General features: G+C 47.6%; 2 protein-coding genes across 2 annotated transcripts; one reads left to right on the forward strand and one right to left on the reverse strand.

Annotated features, from left to right (window-relative positions):
• Positions 1 to 347: 347 nt before the first annotated feature.
• Positions 348 to 16314, reverse strand: RAD17 (RAD17 checkpoint clamp loader component). The gene is made up of 16 exons (XM_066569104.1): positions 16233 to 16314; positions 12709 to 12975; positions 11889 to 11972; positions 11068 to 11224; positions 10455 to 10591; positions 9308 to 9360; positions 9091 to 9216; positions 8922 to 8991; positions 8165 to 8273; positions 6016 to 6210; positions 5494 to 5579; positions 5065 to 5211; positions 4508 to 4654; positions 3680 to 3800; positions 2394 to 2451; positions 348 to 1066 (listed from the first exon to the last, which is right to left on the reverse strand). Exons 1-16 carry the CDS (start codon positions 16263 to 16265, stop codon positions 874 to 876), a joined length of 1983 nt encoding a protein of 660 aa, XP_066425201.1. The 5' UTR covers positions 16266 to 16314; the 3' UTR covers positions 348 to 873.
• Positions 16315 to 16535: 221 nt separating this feature from the next.
• AK6 (adenylate kinase 6) lies at positions 16536 to 19159 on the forward strand. Its single transcript, XM_066569057.1, has 5 exons — positions 16536 to 16595; positions 17136 to 17228; positions 17918 to 17976; positions 18090 to 18235; positions 18327 to 19159. The coding sequence occupies exons 1-5, from the start codon at positions 16568 to 16570 to the stop codon at positions 18514 to 18516; spliced, it is 516 nt and encodes a 171-aa protein (XP_066425154.1). The 5' UTR covers positions 16536 to 16567; the 3' UTR covers positions 18517 to 19159.
• Positions 19160 to 19362: the final 203 nt, after the last annotated feature.

The raw sequence follows: 19362 nt of genomic DNA on the forward strand, positions 1-19362 counted from the left end.
CAGGTACAGACTCTTCAATAGCATAAACCCAAGGTCAGGGTGGATAAACATGTGTTTTCTGTCACTAAACTGGCTGTAAGAAATACGGGAATGCCAACATGCATCACACAAAGCTGTTTTTTCCTCTCTGCTATGGCATTAACCACAGCACTCAATCATGTCAGTTACCAAACACAGATCAGAGTTTCCCCCAGCACAACTGCAAGTCAAGGAGAAAAACTGCACATTATACATTTAACTTGCTACAAAGTACAACTTGTACTTAATTGCTGCCTTTTCCCCTCTAAGAGTTATGAAATTTTTTTTTTTCCAAGAGGAATACAAAATAATCCATGGTACAACATTAGTTCCACTTATAAAGACATGAAGATCTTATTTATGCCTTCTGTAAGTCAGAGTACAAAACAGTATGAATACAGTAGAAGTTTTCTTTACATCATCAGTATGGTGACTTTTCAGGTGTAACTTTCAGCCTCCTCTTTCCAGAAGGGCTCAACTTCCAAACAGCAGTTTTTTTGAGAGTGTGAACTTGAATGAACCCTCTAAATGCTGACAACTTACGGAATGTGTCCTCAGGAAACACACTGCACGACTGCAAAGTATATTAAAACGTGTAAGAATACAAATAATTTCAGACTGACAACTGCTCATCTCTAGTCTCTTTCAAACGGATTTCAGTCCTTTATTTCTCTCTGGTGACCGCCCTCGGGCAGTGTCATGGCTCAGGAGAGGCAGGAAGTGGCTCGGCCGGCCCAGCAGAGCAGGAGGGCTCCAGGAGCTCCCCGGGGGCTCAGAGCCGGCCCGGGCTGGCTCCCAGCCCTGGAGCCCGGCTGGGCAGCGCCGCGGGCACGGCGCGGGGCGTGTCGCGGTCTCTCAGTCGCTGTCGTACTCCTCGATCCTCAGTTCCTCCTCCTCCAGGAGGGCCTGGGCTGCCACGGGCTGGGGCTGGCTGCCGGGCAGGTCGCTGCCGCTGGACTGGCTGGAGGGGAGCCCCTCGGGGTCGCCGTCCCCGTGGGACAGCTCGGGCACGCCGGGGTCCTTGTCACCCAGAGCCTCCAGCTGCAGCCTGCAGAGCACCGGGGAGCACCGTGAGCAGGGCACAGGCTGCTCCCAGAGCCCCTGAGCCCCCTGAGCACAGCACAGGCTGCTCCCAGAGCTCCTGAGCACAGCACAGGCTGCTCCCTGAGCCCCTGAGCCCCTGAGCAGGGCACAGGCTGCTCCCAGAGCCCCTGAGCAGGGCACAGGCTGCTCCCAGAGCCCCCTGAGCACAGCACAGGCTGCTCCCAGAGCCCCCTGAGCACAGCACAGGCTGCTCCCAGAGCCCCTGAGCCCCCTGAGCAGGGCACAGGCTGCTCCCTAAGCCCCCTGAGCAGGGCACAGGCTGCTCCCAGAGCCCCTGAGCAGGGCACAGGCTGCTCCCAGAGCCCTGTGCCTCATTCCCTCCGGCAGAGGCACTGCCCAGGAACACACTGCGCTCTCTAGCAGGAGCCCTGCATTTCTCTGTCCTACTGAACAGATGGAAAAGGACGCCGTGCTGCCAGCAGGGCATCACCCCTCGCATCAGACATTGTGACACCTCACCAGCTTATTAATGCAGATACAAAATGTCAGTACCCACCGGCATGCTGCAGGGGAACTTAAAGGGATGAGGAAGTTACAGTTAATTTGAGAAACTTCACACCTTGTGGCAGGGTGATTACAAGGAAATACACCCCTTAGGGACACTCTCCTTCCTCCCTGACTAACAACCAAAATGGCTTTTAATGCAACAGCTGGGGAACAGGGAAATAAAGCTTGGAAATAAAGCTTGGAAATTCACAGTTAAACTCAGCAGCAACACTGGGGACAAGCAGGAGATGCCCTGTCAGATGCCTCAACAAACTACATCCTAGTTAGGAGATGACAATTTGTCTCACTGCAGCTGTGAACTTGATTCTTTGCTAAAACCTCATCAATTGAAACCCCTTTTAAATTCCAGGGGCATCACAGCCACAGAGGTGTAGCTGAGGCTGTGCTGGGGTAAGTGCAGTCTCGGATCCAGAGGGCCCACAAGAGTCACAGGAGAGCTCCTCGTGCCATGTCACCTGAGGCTGTACACACAGCCTGTGAGGAGGGCACTGCAGCCCCACAGGGAAAACCCTGGGCTCCCAGCAGTCAGCAGCTACAGCCTGATGAGAAACCATGAATTCTGAACAAAGGTTCACTCTGAGTAGCCTTACAGGCAAAACTACTACCAGATAAAATCAGTGCAGCTATCTGATTTCAGATTAAATAAACCTTTAAGAATACTTTGTCTTTGTATGTCACATCACAGACTTATGCAATGAAAGGGTTCTTCCCTTTCATATATGACACAGTGTCACTTTTTAACTGCAGACACAAGTTCAGCTTACCTCCCAAAATGTCTTTTCAGTGGCAGCCTCCCCACGTCTTGGATAAAAGCAATCTGAGCTAAGAACAAAGAGCCACCAGTATCATATCAGGTAGATCATAATGAACACAGCTGGGCATAGCAGAAAATAAACAATGACCTTAGTCGAGTATTCCTGTCTATATTTGAAATATTTTAGATACCAAAACACTGTGCATGTAACTTTTTCCCCCCCAAACTGTTCCAGTTTACCACAACATATGTACAGATGGCCTACATACAAAATTCCAAATCCCTGACATTCACCCCTGTGCATTTATCATGCAGAGCTGTTATTCCACAGCCTACAATATTCACTCATCCTGATGTCAAGGCCTTAGTTAAGACATGATGCTTTTTATTATAAACAATTAACAACAGCGTAAGTGGCCCAGCTCTGTAAATGTTAATTTTTGCATTATGTACCACACAAAGTAAATTTTTCTGCATGAACTGTTTGCTAATAGATTATCTCAGATTTAACTTTTTTTTTTATGCACTGCAAACTGGAATTTTGCTTCTTTTATATTTGAAAGGCTTTTTTGAGCTGTTGTAAGTGTGTTGCTGTTACTGGAAAGGTGTAGGATCATATTCACAGGAAAATGGGTGTGTACTAAATGAACCAGCCCAACCTTCTGGAACTAAAGAACGAGGTCATCTTTGTGGGTAAAAAACCTGATATTGCAAGAAGAAAGAAGAGGCAGAAAAGTTGCTGGCAGACATAGGGATGTCAACCCCAATAAAATGATTCTTACAGCATCTATCCATTGGATTACTAAAAAGATGTATGCTGCCTTGTGGACAAAGCAGAGCTGCCAATGAAACAATGCATGATTGTGTAGACCAAGACAAGAAGTAAATATAAACTATGTTTAGAGACACAATAAATGGCTTTTGCTTGATTCACATGGAATCATGCAGAGTCTTTTCTCTTCTCAGAAGGGTATCAGTAAGCAATGAAGATCTAGTCAATATTGGCTGCTGGGTTTACAAAACTCTTCTCATCAAATCCTCCAGCAAATATAATCAAAGGCTTAGGTCTAGAGAGCACCTTAACCACTACAGTTTGACCAACCTACCAGGGCAGCTTTAAATCTGGCTCTGGTACTGGAAGCATCTTTGGGCATCACCTACATAACATATGCCAGGAGAATGTTTTATGCTGAGGCAAAAACATAAACAGTATTGACCTTTTGGCTTATGAAATTTGCCAGTATGTTTCAACTGCAAAAACACTTCGAGACCAGGAGTTACCTTGATCCATCTTACCTTGGTTTCTCATTGGGTTTGCTAACACAGCAAGGTAAGGCAGGAGCTCTGTCTGAAGGCACTCAGGTGGTAAACAGAAGCTTGAGAACAGGGATTTTGCAGCAATGCAATTTTCCTGATACTGTAAGAGGTGGGGGTGGGGGGGAAAACACAAGTGAATAAACAGGTAAAACATTAAGAATGTAGATGTTCTGTACCATAACACACAGACTTTCATCCTGCCTGCTACAGGGAGCTACTGAAAAATGAGACCAGATAAAGAAAAGGTAAAAAGTTAACATGCCAATCTTAAAATGGTAGAAGCCTTCAACTTTGCCTTTTACTGGGCATTAAAATTAAAAAAAAAATATATATATATTCCTTGGTTATAGAATTCCCAGCCCATCAAGGCCAATGTTTTTTGCCAATGTATTAGTTCAAAAGTAAAAAAATGCTAAGACCTGCTGTGTCACCTGAACACATAAACCATAACAGCAGGCATTTCTTACACTTATACAACAGTTCAATGTGCTCCAAACTGCACAAAACCAGACTCAGTTCTAGGAACACTTAACAGCACTTAGTTGTCTCCCTATTAATTTAGGATTAACACTCTCCCAGGAACATGCCAGCTTGGACACAGGCATCAGACTTTGTCACTGGCCTCCAATTTATTTTTACATTAAAGGAGTGATGCAAACTGCTCTTCTAGCAAGTGCTTTATAGAACCAGATTATCTCAAAATAGGGTATTTGACAAGTTTAGCATCTTAGTGATCACAGTTGATCTACACTACTCAAGAGTCACAACTTAGGGGAAAAGGAAGAAAAAACAAAATCAAGGCTGTACCTTTTTGTTGATCAGAAACCACTGTGGTTTGTGTAAGGGTCGGAAGCCCATGCCCCCCTGCTGGTGGGCAAAGGCCCTGGAGGTGTTGGAGTGGATCACGCCCCGGGTGGCCACGGAGGCGCTGTAGCTCTCCATCACCAGCCGTGCCTGAGGGAGAAACGGGGCCCGGGGTGAGCTCCGGGCAGTGCTTCATCTGCACTGAAACACACACAGCATGCACAGCCTCCTGGAGTTTAGATTACTGCAAAACTTGTATTCAAAGCAGCTGACTAGAGAAACAGTTTGATTGCTTCTTAGCAGGAATCTATTGTACTCAAAAATACTTTGTAGAGTATCCTACAAACACTACAGCCCATTGTAATAAAATGCTGACAGAAGCTGAACAAAACATCATCTCTGCATCTCTTCTGCAGCTGATGTACTTCAGCATTCATGAACAATTCAAATCACTCACACCCTAAGTTTGCAGCACACTCCCAAAAATGCAGTGAAAAGTTGAGAGCTCAATGTCCAAGTAGTTAAAGATAAGTGTGTGTCTATACAAAGATGACACTTACACTCCAGTTACTGCAAAGGACATCAGCAGTGCTCAAATATTCACTGGCTCTCACTACATCATCTATGTCAGAAAAGAAGTCCATGTAGTTCTGGTGAAGGTATAGATTGAACATGCTTCCAGACATATGAGATTTCTCCACAATTTCCTGTCAGGAAGAAGAAGAGTTTGGATTTTACAGGTGGATAAGGAAAAGGACCCTTGCACAAAAGCTGTGATACATCTAGGTCAGGGAGCTGGGACGCAAGGCCTGTGCAGCAATGCCCAGACACAAGGGGCTGGTCTGCCCCAGTGCTCCCTCCCAGGTGAGTGATCCCCTAACCCAGACTGAGGGCACACCAGGTGCGAGCAGTAAGGATCCCCATGTGGCTGAGGATCTGCAGCACCCCCCTGGGGACCAGCTGAACTCCTGGGGCCATTGCAGCAGTACCTCAGGCTGGATGAGCAAGGTGTCCCGGCGGTGTCTGGACAGGTGTGCAGGCAGCTGAGGGCACTCTGCTTGTGACACTGCCTCTCCTGTAAGGATTGCACAGGCTTTATGTTCACAAATGTTAGCAACTGTCAGCTCCACCAGCAGCTAAATTACAGCCTTTTCCATTCCCAGAAAGCCCTGGGACAGGCACAAGTATTTAATTATTATAGTCAATACAACACAGTCATCAGCACAGAATTATCTGCATTAAGCTTCATATAACAAATCTAACAAAATAATTTTTGTATTCCCTCACCTCAGTACTTCTCCTCAGTTGGTTTTGGAGCCAGTACTGGGAATTACTACCGAAATGTGCACAGCCAGTGGCATGAGGGACCCTGATGTAGCTGATTTTGTGCTGTTGTTACTGACCAAACATCCCAGACAGAGCCCATCCAAAGCCTTACTTTAGCAACTCCAGTTAATAGCAGCTGACATGCTTTGCCCATTGAAAGGGAGAATAAGTCAAAGTTTTCTTACTTTTGCAATAAATAATTTTCCCCAGAGCATGGAAAAGAAAAATAGATGCATCCTTGCCACCAATCGCTTGTATCTCCTGGTCTTCTGAGGTATTACATTTACTTTTCTTTCTTACTTTGGATACTCCTGTTTCATCACATTTTATTGTGGAGCTCTTCTTCTTCTTTGACCAAAATTCTTTCTCCAATGAGCAGCCTATTAATAAAATAAAAAATAAAATCAAGACAGAGTACATGTATCTGCAGAAGTTTTCTATTATGCTGCTGCTGATGTTCTATGTGAACAGTACTAACAGAAGGAACAGAACAGGCTGTATAAACAGGAGCACGATGAGAAAACTCATTTATTAGTCAGTCACCTAAATTAGCATCATTCATTACCTTCATTCCACTTCTGTCCCTTAAGGCACAGCTGAGGTACCAAGTACTTTTCTGAACAACAAACAGCTGTCTTTGAAAGAAGCCTTCAGGCTTATCCCATCTAGTTCTGATACACTCCCCACTTGACCACGTTTAAACTTCACATTTTTAAAGAACAAGTACAAATATTTGTAAATTATATTTCAGTTACATCCTGTTTACTTATCAATTTTGTCTTCTACTGGCATTATCTGTACAATAACCTCCCTCCCTGAAATATCAATTGGCAGAGAAAACCTTTCATTTAGGTGATTCTTCCAACTGCCTACTATCTTCCACAAAGTTTTGAGCTTCATGAAATAAAACCCTTATTCTATTCTAAGTTAATAAACTTGAAATTTTTCACCCATAATTTTCTTTTGCGGTACTTGAATGTTCCTTACTGAGCTAAGATAAATTATCCTTTAGGTATTTTCCTTTTCTCCTACAACTACCATCGATCTATTTTACCCATTAATAGTGTTACAAAATAAATGTATCAATGGTACTTACATAGATACACACATGAAGAAACACACCTTATGTACATAAAAACAAATGCTGCATGCTCAGGAGACCAGCAAGGAGATGGGGAACCCCAAAACTAGACAGTATCACTGAAATACCTGCACAACTACAGATGTTCTGCTCAAACACCCTCTCAAAGTCAGGGAAAATGTGAGAGGAGAATGCTCAGTGTGCACTCCAACAGTCCACACACCAAAGCTCTGCCTTCATTTTCTCCCCAGCCCTAACTATCATGGTTTTACATTTCTAAGATAACTTATTAAAAACTACACAAACTGGTTATTTTAACATTATTTAGATTTTCTGGAGGATGTGTCCAGCAGTGAGATGCTGCATGCTTTTCTCAGGTATCACCAATCTAATGTTCACTCATTCCAATTGCATAATCACCCCACTGAGAGCAATCCTCTATTTTTCTGATTCTCACAGAACAATCCAAGCCTGGTACACCTGAAGACATCATCAGAATAATTGACCTTCAACATCTGCAAGCTGAATCTAGAAACTTTACTCTCTGCCTTGTGTAACATAAATAACACTCCCCAGCTAATTTCAATATGCCCTAAACCCCAAAGTAAACTCTCCTTCTTGCAAAATGGGCTTGGAACTACCTTTAATCTTGTATTCCGTGAGCACATTTGCTACTTGCAAACAAATGGGAGGGAAAAGAAGTGTGACAGTTAACAACACCATTACTAGCTCTACCACATACAGCAGAAGACAAGTGGTGAGTCTGTTTCCTTAGACCTAAGTTTGACCAAAATGATGTCATAATTTCACAGTGCTGAGAATGAGCAACACACACCAGAGTACTGCTTTTAAAAATGCAACTCACATACACTGGTTCCTTAACAACTACTGACTTGAAAAATGCTCATAAAATCAGCAGTTTGGGAAAAGCAGAAACCAAGCAATGAAAGTATCCCTTTCAAACTAAGGCAGCATCATAGAAACTCTGAACAGCAAACACAAATAGCAGAGATATCAGGAAGAAAATGGGGTATTTAATCAAATCACATCAGCACACGCACATGGTTTCAGCCCAGCCTGGAGCAGCTGAGCCTCACTCACGCCCCCACACACCCTGTGTTTATTCCTGCTCCACAGAAGCGTGTCCAGGATGTTTCTGCAACTCACCCACCTGTGCTGCAGCTGCAAACAGAACATGTTTTCAGCAGAAATGGTCAAAACATCACTTCACCTAACAAAACCTTAATTTTTACCTTTTGTAGAGGAAAACTGAAGGCTGTTTATTGCACTTCTTATGTCACCTGAACAACCTCTGCAAAGCAACTCCAGAGAAGTTCTATCAAGAGTGTAATTCTCTCTGTTCTACAAGGAAAAACAGCAATAGAAGAAACAGGAAAAACAGCAATATTCAAAGCAATAGAGGAGCAGGAAAAGGAAGCATTTAAACATGGCTCTGGGAACCCACCTCTGCCTCACAACATGAACAGACACAAGAGTATCCACCATGTGCTCAAACCACAGAATACTATAGACTTAAAAAAACTTAATCCGTTTAAGCACACTGCCACAATTTATATAACAATATTAAACAGAAAAATGCACATAATTCTTTGCAAGGTGTCACTCAATATCATACTGCTTGTAATCAAAACAGTTCAGGAACAATACAAGATTTATGTTCATGACCCCTTCTGGCCTCAGTGGATACATGAAAGATTATATCTCTTCCTATTATTTGTTTCATTTATATAGTTACTGTAATAACCAGAGTAATTTTCAGATGCAATTTTGTAGACTTGGACCACAGATCAAGTGAAACTAATCTTAAAAACAGGGTATCTTTCCAGCTTGTTCCTTGCTTTCTGGTGTCCTGGGGAAAACGTTTTTTTTTTTTTTTTTTCTTTGGGGAGATTTGAGGCTCTGCTATCAAAGATCAAATACAGCAACAAAAATAACATATTTTTATATGGTCCTAGCCCTGCAGAAAAGTTAAGAGATTTGAAAACTTACCATACTGGCTTCTGCTGCAGCTATTCGATTGAGAACTTTCATCATATTTGTTGGTGCAACAGGCTTGAAACTGTTGAATTCCATAAAAAAACAATAAAAAAATATGAGTTTATTAGTTTCCAACCTCTCAGTTATTTGAACCGTGTTTGACTGAGGTAGAAGATCTCACCTAATATTGCATATACACAACTCCTCTACAATTTCAGCGGGGAACAGTGACCTCTGGTTGCTGTCTCCACTGAAGTTATCTGAGATTATAAAGACCAGGGGGCACCTACTCCTGCGAACAAAACTCCTGCACAGCAGAACAACAAAATGTGATTAATATCAAACTGCAGCTTTGCAGGTTGTTAAAGCTCACAAGTAACAACTCATTTGCCACTGACCTGAGGATTTCATGCAGGCTGCCAGGATCTCTGTAGAACTGGTTAGGAATGTCCTGTCCAAAACAAAGAGCTGCTGTCATGACATTCAGATGGAAATACTCTCCTCCACAGACTGATCCTCATGGCACACTACATTGGCACACATTTTTAACTCCTGGTTTGCTTGCTGTCAACTACATTTAAGCACAGCTGACATTGGGCAGAGGAGGAAACAAACCCAAAGCACAGTATGTCTCATTAAGGAAAAGGATCATCTACACAGAAATGTTTTCTTACTGTCCCAGTTCCCTAAGACACAGCCTTGGGTGATCACACTGCCTGTGGACAGGAGTTTCACCCAGAGGACAAGCACTCCAGGAAGCAGCTCCCTTGGGGAAGAGGGGAGGACCCATGTGAGGTGTGAAAGCACGTGCACAAGAAGGTGACTTAATAAAGACAAGTCTCATGAGAATCTGCTTCCTAAATTCTACAGAACATCACATTACCCTGCCAGAATTTCTGTCTGTTTTGGTCTTGAAAGTTTACAGACAACCTGACTACCAATTTCTAAAATTTCTCTTGGGAAAAGAATTGAAAAGTTCAGAAAGAAGTTGCTATTGAAGCACACTTCTATGCAAGTACAAATAAAGCCTTGTCCTGTACCTGCCCACAAACCCTCAGTTCACACCTGTGCCCTAAACAACACCACCTGTGTAAAACCAGGGAGAAAGTGCTAAATTTCAACTGCTCCTGCTTGTGTTCATTCCCAAGAGTCCCCGACACTCTCCTGCATCATTAAAGAACAGGAACAGTGATGTGTTTTCCACTTTTCCTGTTTATACACATACATACTTCTAGAAATTAAATCATCCAGAGACGTGGGAATGACTTCTCAATACTGATCTGCTTTTTGATACTCTGTTATGCATTTTTGTGCTCACAGCAGACTCCCAAATCTGCCTCACTACTTGCTTCTGTGGCATAACTAACAACAGGCAGGACGTGGCTCTAGAGTGCTGCAGAGACACAAACAGTAATGAGGATCTCATCTGCAGTAAAGCAGGCTAACTCTGGGAAACACCAATCCAGTATCTGAAGCCAGCCAGCAAGCCAATATTACAACAAAAGGTACTGTTTGAAACACAACATTGCACAAGTTTTCACTTACTTCAATAAGAATAAGCTTTTTATCATTTTCTGAGGACTCCCCAAGCATCTGAAGTTTGTTATACTTATTTGCTCTTAATAGAAAATCTTGAAAGAGAGCTGCTTGGGCCTGACTCGGAAACGTATGAAAATTTGAGTCTGAAAAAGAAAACTAATTAAAAATATGTATTCTATATTATGCCAAGTAAAATATAAATACCCACATGAACTAATACCCACCCATGTTATTTTCTGACAGCAGCACTGAACATGCCCTTTGGCAAACATGTGACAAACAGGAGAATTTTTAAAGGGGTGTAATTCAACAGAGAACCCAGACAGAGACACTTACCTGTTTTCATTCTTTTGGTTCAGATTACATCCAGGCTATTACAGCACTCTCTATACTGATTTGAAGTGTCAATCATTTTGGATGAAACACTGTAAAAAACCCTAAATCCCTTTCCAGATAAAAGCCACAGAGAGGGTCCCATTAAACACTAAGGAATGGACTTAACATGGAGGATCTGATTTCATACAGACAGAAATGAAGCAAAAATATAAGATAGAAAACCCACAAAAGTAACTGGAAGGGGAAATAAAAAGTTAAAAATACAACCCCCCAAAATACTTACCATGGCCAAACATGTTCCTCAAGTCTTCCTTTGTGAAGTCTAAAGAGAGTGGATTGGTCCATTCTTGCACCTGAAGGCCAAGATCTCTGGCTAGAATTTGCAGAGTTGCAGTTTTTCCACAGCCAGGAGGACCAGTCAGCAGCAAGACAGAGCCACTCTGACACAGAAGTACAAAACATAATCCAGATGTGACAAATAAAGACTGACAGCTGGCTAAGGACGAATACTGGTTGAGCTTTTCCTGTTCCTCTGGTAATGATCCTCTCTCCCAGTGAAACCCCAGTCACACAGTTTCTGCTGTTAATTCACCTGCTGAGTACTCAGAGAGAACCAAGCCAGGACTCTGAGAGCCTTGCTCTGTTCCCACTGCCTCTGGTAAATAAACTGCATGTGACACCTGAAGAAATGGCTCTGGAAAACACCAGGCAAGGCTGGCAATTTGTGTCCAAGAATGCCTCTTATCAATTGAGATTAAAAACATCCTCACCACCCTTACACCAGCTCAGCGCAACTGGAAATGTGTCAGGAGACTTAAAAAAATCAGCCTGGCAGATAAAATGCAGCTTCAAGCACATACTGAAGAGTTGTGATTTATGACTGGATGCCAGAAAACAGTATTTCTGAGCAAAATCAGAATCCACCTCTTAGGAGCATAAGCCCATTATAAATGTATGAGCTCTAACCTATGTTCTTAGAGTATTTCTTACAATGATACACAGTCACTATCTCCCTCAATTGAGCTTTCTCTCTGAACCTGAAATTGCATTGCATAGCTCATTTGTATGGTTTGATGCCTCCAGTTACAATTTTAGCAAGTTTACCTGCTTTGGCTGCCTCTGAACTATGTGCATTTTTAACCAGGTTTCAACTTCCTCAATTTTCTTCTTTTGCACAGCAAGGTCATTCTGAAACAAGGTTAAAATATGTGAAAGTTATATATATATATATATGTATATACACTAAACTCTTGGTTTCTAATGATGAAATTAAAAAAATAGAATAAATGCTGGATAAAATATCAACAGACATGTTGGTGTGTGTTCCAGTTACATGTGTGCCCTGCAGAAGCAATGCCACCTTTAAGGATGATCATCTCATCCTGTTTCCTCAAACAATCAGTTTCCCATTCCTTGTAGTCAGGAAATAATGAGCTATTTAAGCGGTTACACTACAATCTTGTCTGTGTCAGGATACTTCATGGCTCTTGCTGGAGCTAGTCCTTTTTACTTTTTTTACTCTACTGCAGAGGGTTTTGTAACTTCTGCAAATCCCACACTGCTGGAGCTAGTCCTTTTTACTTTTTCTACTCTAATAATGAAGAAGTTTTTGTAAGTTCTGCAAATCCCACATAGCTGTGTTTCCCCAGTGCTCAGAATACCAGATGTGTCTGGAATTCAGTAACAGGTCTGAGAGTTTACAAGTGGACTGACAGGAAACAACACCTCCTGAGCAACTTTCCTGCTCAGGAAGCCTGGGGGAACGTGTGTCTGCCACAGACAGAGAGCTCCTGGGGTGTGGCAGGCAGTGAATGCATCAGAAGTGACAACGCAAAGACCCAGGAGCCGCGTGCTCTACCAGCAGGGTGTGGGGGCAGGCTGGGGCAGAGGCACAGCCCGTCCCGTGGTGCAGCAGCTCTCACACCTGGCTCTCAGGCCGGTATCTCTCCACCCACGGCAGCTCCGCCAGGGCCCGGCCGCAGGGCGGATCCGCAGCTCCCGGCTTGGCTCTCTTCCTGCGCGGAGCTGTGGCTCGGCTCTTCTCTGCCGCGGGGCTCGGGGCTCTATGCTGCTGCTGCTGCTGCTGCCCGCGGGCTCTGCCGGCGCCGCCCCTCCGCGGCCCGACGGCGGCGGCACACGGGCCCGTGCTCCCGAGGAAGCCATCAAAGGGATGTGCCAGCCACTCTGCCACCTGCAGGAACACAAAACTTTGGGTAGCAACGCGGCGCCCTCCTGCCCTCAGCCGGGCACAGCTAGCCCTGGAGAATGGCACATTTTGTCAGGTGTGCAGTGCCCAGGCCAGGCTGGACACTGGGGCTGCGAGCAGCCTGGGACAGTGGGAGGTGTCCCTGACATGGCAGGGGTGGCACTGGGTGGGATTTGGTCCTTCCAACTGCAGCTGCTCTGGGGTTCTGTGATTCTTCTGTATGAAAAGGAAAGCTGCATCATTATGCCAGGAGTATTCTGCAGCAAACTGGCAAATCACAGAGGTGAGAACTCCACAAACACACATCCAACCTAAAGAATTAAAAATTAATGGAAAAGCAGCATCAGTTTACTCAGACCACTTTTATATGATAGTAATGCTTACACTGTCTCTGTGTAGTCTTCAGTATGTGGCACTTTTCCCCTGCTTTTAAAAAATATTTACAATGCAACCATTTTTGCATAAAGGTTAGAAACATTTGGCAGAGGACAGTTGCTGAGGCAGCACAGTGAAATCAGGGAGTGTTTGCTGCCCTGGGCAGCTTGCGCTGAACCAGAGCCCGTGCCAGGACAAGGAGCAGTGCTGAGCAGCAGCAGGGTTTGACTCTGGATTGGAGGAGCACCCTGCTGGGGCAGGGAGGCAGACTGACCCCCAATAACACCAGAGGGGCCGTGGCAGCCCCTCGGTGTGGGGCAGCAGGCTGGGTGAACATGGGAGTGACAGCGCAGACACTGCATCCACCAAAAGGGCTGTGGAGCCCTGAACCAACACAGCACACTGAGAGCTGCTGGAGCAGGAGGCTCTGCCGGCAAGGGGCTCACACAACCCCAGCAAGGCCCTGTCCGCAGAGCCCCAGTGGGAAATGCAGGAGGGGATCACTGCTGCTTTTGGGGTGAATAATGCTGAAACCAGCCTGACTCCTCCATCCCAAAGTTCCACATCCTCAGAGGGAGCTGAGGCTGTGGTAGGGTTGGACAAATCCCCAGAGAAAGGAACAAGCAAGTGACCCCACTGAGAGCTTCTGCAGAGCTGCTGAGCTGGCCCAGCCTGGCAGGGCAGCACTTCAGAATGGCAAAGCCCCATCCTCTAGGGGAAGATGAAACAGGAAAGCCTTACAAATATGATTGTCTGGCAAAACATTTTGAGAATATGGGAACTACAAGCAAGACTGAAATGAAAGCAAGCCTTGAGACCCCTCAGTTACTGAACAACTGGAAAACAATGGTGTGGCCGGCTGAAGGTGATCCCCTCTTGATGGAACAACACCCTCTGCTTGCAGACAGCTCCAAGGCTCAGAGCAGGCCCTGCCAGCTTGGCAGAAGGGCCCAAAGAGGAGTTTTCAGGGTTTAAAATGTAGCACAGTGTGGTAATGTAATGATTCTTACAGGCTGTATGTAAATGCTGTAGGATTTGTACCTTGTACTAGATTGGTTAGTGAGAATCAGAATATTCAACACAGAAGAAGATTTATGGTATTGTAATGGGAACCTTGCTCTCTTACCCCTTTTACTCTCTTATGCTTTTGCTCTCTTACTCTCTCACCCTCTCATCCTCTTTACCCCTCTCTTCTCTTTTTACTGCTCTGAGCTGTGGCTGCCAGCTCCAGCAGGGCCCTGCACGTGGCCCTTTGCAATAAACCCCAAATTCCAAGCCCTGGCTGCAGAGATCTCTCATCCCCATCCATTCCGACCATCCCACCCCCCGACACTCCTACACCATCCCAAATTTTCACAGCAGCATCTCCTGATGTTTCCCTTTCTGCTGCCGGGGGATGATGTGATCTCAGGGTCACGGCTGCAGGCTGAGCCATGGGCACACAGCCTGGGTGAGCAAGGTTCTGTGTCTGTGCCTGGTCTCTGCTCTGCCACTGCTTTTGCAGCTGTCACACAGCCACCCCAATGCTCAGAGTCACAGAAGCACTAAGGCTGGAAATGCCTCCAAGAAGTAAAGGCCAGCCTTTCCTTCACATTCCCACTGCTCACACAATTCACGTTTCATCTGTGGCTGCACAGTGCACTAGAGCAGTGGTTACACTGCCTGTGAACAATTCTGGCTAAGATGTCTTTGTCTAATCATTATCAAATGTATCTGTTTGGCAGCCCCAGTGCTGCAGGAGAGGCTCAGTGCCATCTGTACAGCCCTGTCCCTCTGGACAGCTCTGGGGCTGGCACCACACCCAGCTGCACTCTCTGAGGGGTTGGGAAGTTGGGGGTGTGGGGTGGATTACAGGAGGTTTTGGGGTCTCTCCTCCTCACAACGTGACTACCCTGAGCTGTGATGCAGGCTGGGCCCCGGATCCCAAATCCCCCTGGGCCGGGACCCCAGACCCCAAATCCCCCTGGGCCGGGACCCCGGGCCCCAAGTCCCCCTGGGCCAGGACCCCGGGCCCCAAGTCCCCCTGGGCCGGGACCCCAGGGAGCCTCTGTGAGGCAGAGAACATTGTCAGAGGTTGTTCCTGCCATGCCAGGGGAGCAGGAGCCTCTGCAGATTCCTGTCTGTCCCTAGTGAAAGGAAAACGAATGGAGAAAGTCTACTTTGAAAGGAAAAGTCCGCTTCACTCAGAGTACATTACACGGATACTTCTTGGATGTTTTTGTGTGTGACAGGCAGGTCGTGCACTGACCTGGTGCTCCCCACCCCACAGACTGCACCCGGAGGATCTGAGATTCCCCCCTGTGGCTGAGACCGTGTCCAGATCATCACCCTATCCTGGAGATCTCTTTCTCAGATATGTCCTTACATGTCTCACCGTGTCTTGCCCGCTACCTGCGGCACTGCTCATTGGCATTAACATCATCCAGCACTGGTTTCAGTCCGCTCTCTGAGAGTTTGGGAAGCCGGGGGTGTAGGGCGGTTTACGGGAGGTTTTGGGGATCCCTCCCGCACCTTGAGACCTAGCGAGAGCTTCCCTGACAAGCTGTGACTGTCCCTCGCTCCGTGCCCGGGACAGAGTGGCGGCCCCGCCACCGTTACTGCCCCACTCACCGCATAAGGACGAATTTGCAGCCACTACCCGCAACATCCCCGTGAAATTTAAAAATCAGAGCCCCTCTGATTTTTACTGAGAGGGATTCGGTTTGGTGTCCCCCCCACACGCAATGACACCAAACCGAATCCCTCCCAGTAAAAATCAGAACAAGCCCCGCTGAAACAGGACAAATACAGAGCCCACGGAGGAACGACCGGGCCGCCGAGAGCCCTTATTTATAAAGAATAAGCATTCTTTAATAAATGACACCAACCTCCGCCGGCCGTCCTGGGCCGCTGCCGGACATCCTCGGCCGGGGGAGCCCCCCGCCGGGCCCGGCCGGATATCCAAGGCCAGGGGAGTGGGTGCCGGGGGACTCGGAGTGGCTCCAGGGGCAGGGCGAGCCCCGTGTGACCCGTCTCGGGAGCTGCCGACGCTGCGCTACCGGCACGGCACGGCCGCGTCCCCTCACACGGCGCCCAGGGGTCCTTCCTCCCCACCGGCTCTTAGCTGTCCGCGCCGCGCCGGGCGCGCGCGGTGACGCCATCGGCGCGCGCGGCGGCGGCGGAGGCCCCTGCGCACGTGTCTCCAAGGCGACGGGCGGCAGCCATGAGGCGGCCCAATGTGCTCATCACCGGTGGGAACCGGGGACACTGGGGGGCAGCGAGGCACGGCCCCATCGCGGCCCGGGGAGCTGCGGGTGTGGGCTCACTGGGGTCCCAGCCCTGGCCCGGCCTGAGGGGATTCGGGGCGCGGGGTTCCAGCCCGGCGGGATTTGGGGTCGGGGCCCGGGCCCCATCACAGCCCGGGGCGGTTCCGGTGTGAGGCAGCAGCCTGGCTGCTCCGGGGTGTGGGTGCAGCCCGGGGTGGCTTTGCAGCTCCCCTCCCTCATGAGAGCGTGCATCTCCTCTGTGTTACTTGGGGGTTTTCGAAGGAGTGCGGATTTCCCTTGGGTCCCGCACGCTGGGAGTGGCGTTCCTGCTCACAGTCCGAGTTCTCTCCCTGTTTTCCCGTTTCACTGCCCCAGCCTGTTTCTCTTTGTCCCGCAGCTTTTTGCCCCTTTTCAACCCATGAACTCTGCGATGTGGGCTGTCAGAAGGCTCCAGGGCGCCTGGCGGGGGCTCTTCGTGGTGATCTGCAGCTCTCCCCTTACCTTTGGCTGCGGTTTGTTCTGCAGGCACGCCGGGAGTTGGGAAAACCACGCTGGGAAAGGAGCTGGCTTCCAGATCTGGGCTGAGCTATGTCAACGTGGGGGACCTGGCCAAGGAAGGTGCTGTGTGACAGCAGCCCCGAGCTGTGACATGGGGACAGAGAGAGCCCCTCTCTATCTCTGTGGAGCTGCTGGCCGGGACTCTGCTGGGCTGCCTCGGGCACTGGGAGCCCCTGCACACCTGTCTGGGACACCTGGGCTGGGCTGTGAGAGAGGAGAACGGTCCAAGGAGACATCAGAGCCCCCTCCAGGGCCTAAAGGGGCTCCAGGAGAGCTGCAGAGGGACTGGGGACAAGGCGTGGAGGGACAGGAGCCAGGGAATGGCTCCCACTGCCAGAGGGCAGGGCTGGATGGGATCTTGGCAATGAGGAATTGTTCCCAGGGTGGGCAGGCCCTGCATCCCTGGCAGTGCCCAAGGCCAGGCTGGACACTGGGACAGTGGAAGGTGTCCCTGCCATGGTGGCACTGGGTGGGCTCTGAGGTCCCTTCCAGGCCAGACCAACATGCGGTTCTATTCAAATTAAATTAATTTACTTCAGCAGGCATGTCTGTAGCAGCACACTTGGTGCTAAGTAATAATTGACAAACTCATAGTGACATGCATTTGTAAACAAAGTGCTCCCTACCCTGAACTCTGCATTTTGCCTGCAATCTCCTGAGACAAAAACAGAAATGTGAATTATTGTGCTAAATTACCATGGTAACTGCTGTGGCACCCAGCAAACACCTGTGATTCCTCTGTGCTGCAGGAGAGCTCTATGAAGGCTTTGATGAGGAGTACAACTGCCCCATCCTGGATGAGGACAGAGTGAGTGCAGCCCCCGGGCCACCCCTCTGCTCTCTGAGCAGTGCAGGTGAGCCCCCCTGTCTCTCTCAGTGCATTTCCAGGTGAGTCTGACCTCTCCCCCTCTCTGTGTGCAGGTAGTGGATGAGCTGGAGGCCAGGATGAGCGAGGGAGGGGTGATTGTGGATTACCATGGCTGCGACTTCTTCCCCGAGCGCTGGTTCCACATCGTGTTCGTGCTGCGCACAGACAACTCCTGTCTGTACGATAGGCTGCACAGCAGGTCTGTCACCTGGGTGTCATTGCACCGGCCCCAAAACCCCTCCTCAGCCTCCCTCTGTGCCTCACTCTGCCTCTTGCTGCTCTCTCTCCAGGGGCTACACGGGCAAGAAGCTGCAGGACAACATTCAGTGCGAAATTTTTCAGACTTTGTATGAGGAAGCTGTGTTGTCCTATAAAAAGGAAATTGTGCACCAGTTACCCAGCAACACTCCAGAGGACCTAGAGAGAAATTTGGATCAGATTATGCAATGGATTGAGCAATGGATGAAGGACAATAACTGACTTTTGATGAAACAGTAACTGCTGGATCTCTTTTTGGGAGGGAGGGTTTAATAAATTATGTTTGTAATTCTTGTACTGTAAATGAACCTGAGTTTTGTTGTAAGTGGCTGGGGAGTAGGAGAAGATTGAGAGTAGCCAGGGTGTGTGAGGATGTGTAACAGCACCCTGAGAGGCAACAGGAGAACTGATACTGATAAAACTGATACAGCAGGAGAAGTGACTGAAAGGATCAAAATGAGGCGGTTGTCCTCAGTACCAGGAGCTGTGTTCAGTAACTGAGAATTCTTTAGACCTTACAATTAAAACCAAACCATGAATTCCCTGTGAGAAAACTGTAAAATCCTGCTGATAACAGGTGGCAGTTGAAGCAGTTTTGATTTCCAGAGGGTGGAAGAGTGTCCTGGAAAGGAGTTGGTTTGAGTTGTGGGTCTAAAACCTGCTGTGCTGCACTGTAGGCATGTGAGGACAATGCAGAGAGGGAGGGTTTGCTGCAGGCTAAGGTGTTGGAGGGAAGACAAGTGATGTGAGAGTTGCTTTGAAATGATTGCACGGGGCTTTTGGAGATTCCTTCATGTGTAAGGAAACATCAGCTATGTGAGCACTGGTCTGGAGTGTTAAACAATAAACTTCATTTTTCCTTTTTTCTCTGTCTTCCCTGTCCCAGTGATGGGAGGATGACCCAGGAGCTGCATGCTGTGTCGGGACAGACCCGCATGGATCCCGAGCATGGTCACAGATGCAGCAGGATCCGTTCTGAGTGCTGTTTAAAGCCTGGGCCCCAGGGGGGCAGGGCTGCACAAGGAACAGGAAACCAGTCCTCACAGAAAAGCTGCTTGGAAGGAAAGC

Source organism: Molothrus aeneus, chromosome Z (assembly GCF_037042795.1).
Source record: "Molothrus aeneus isolate 106 chromosome Z, BPBGC_Maene_1.0, whole genome shotgun sequence".
In the NCBI taxonomy this organism is placed as follows: domain Eukaryota; kingdom Metazoa; phylum Chordata; class Aves; order Passeriformes; family Icteridae; genus Molothrus; species Molothrus aeneus.

Coding starts and splice junctions, on each gene's coding strand:
- RAD17 (XM_066569104.1), bottom strand. CDS start 16,265: ATGTCCGGCAGCGGCCCAGGACGGCCGGCGGAG. Junction 9,361..10,454: donor AAAAGCTTATTCTTATTGAA/GTAAGTGAAAAC, acceptor TGTTTTGGACAG/GACATTCCTAACCAGTTCTA. Junction 6,211..8,164: donor TCAGTTTTCCTCTACAAAAG/GTAAAAATTAAG, acceptor TTTTATTAATAG/GCTGCTCATTGGAGAAAGAA.
- AK6 (XM_066569057.1), top strand. CDS start 16,568: ATGAGGCGGCCCAATGTGCTCATCACCG. Junction 16,596..17,135: donor GCCCAATGTGCTCATCACCG/GTGGGAACCGGG, acceptor TTTGTTCTGCAG/GCACGCCGGGAGTTGGGAAA. Junction 18,236..18,326: donor TACGATAGGCTGCACAGCAG/GTCTGTCACCTG, acceptor CTCTCTCTCCAG/GGGCTACACGGGCAAGAAGC.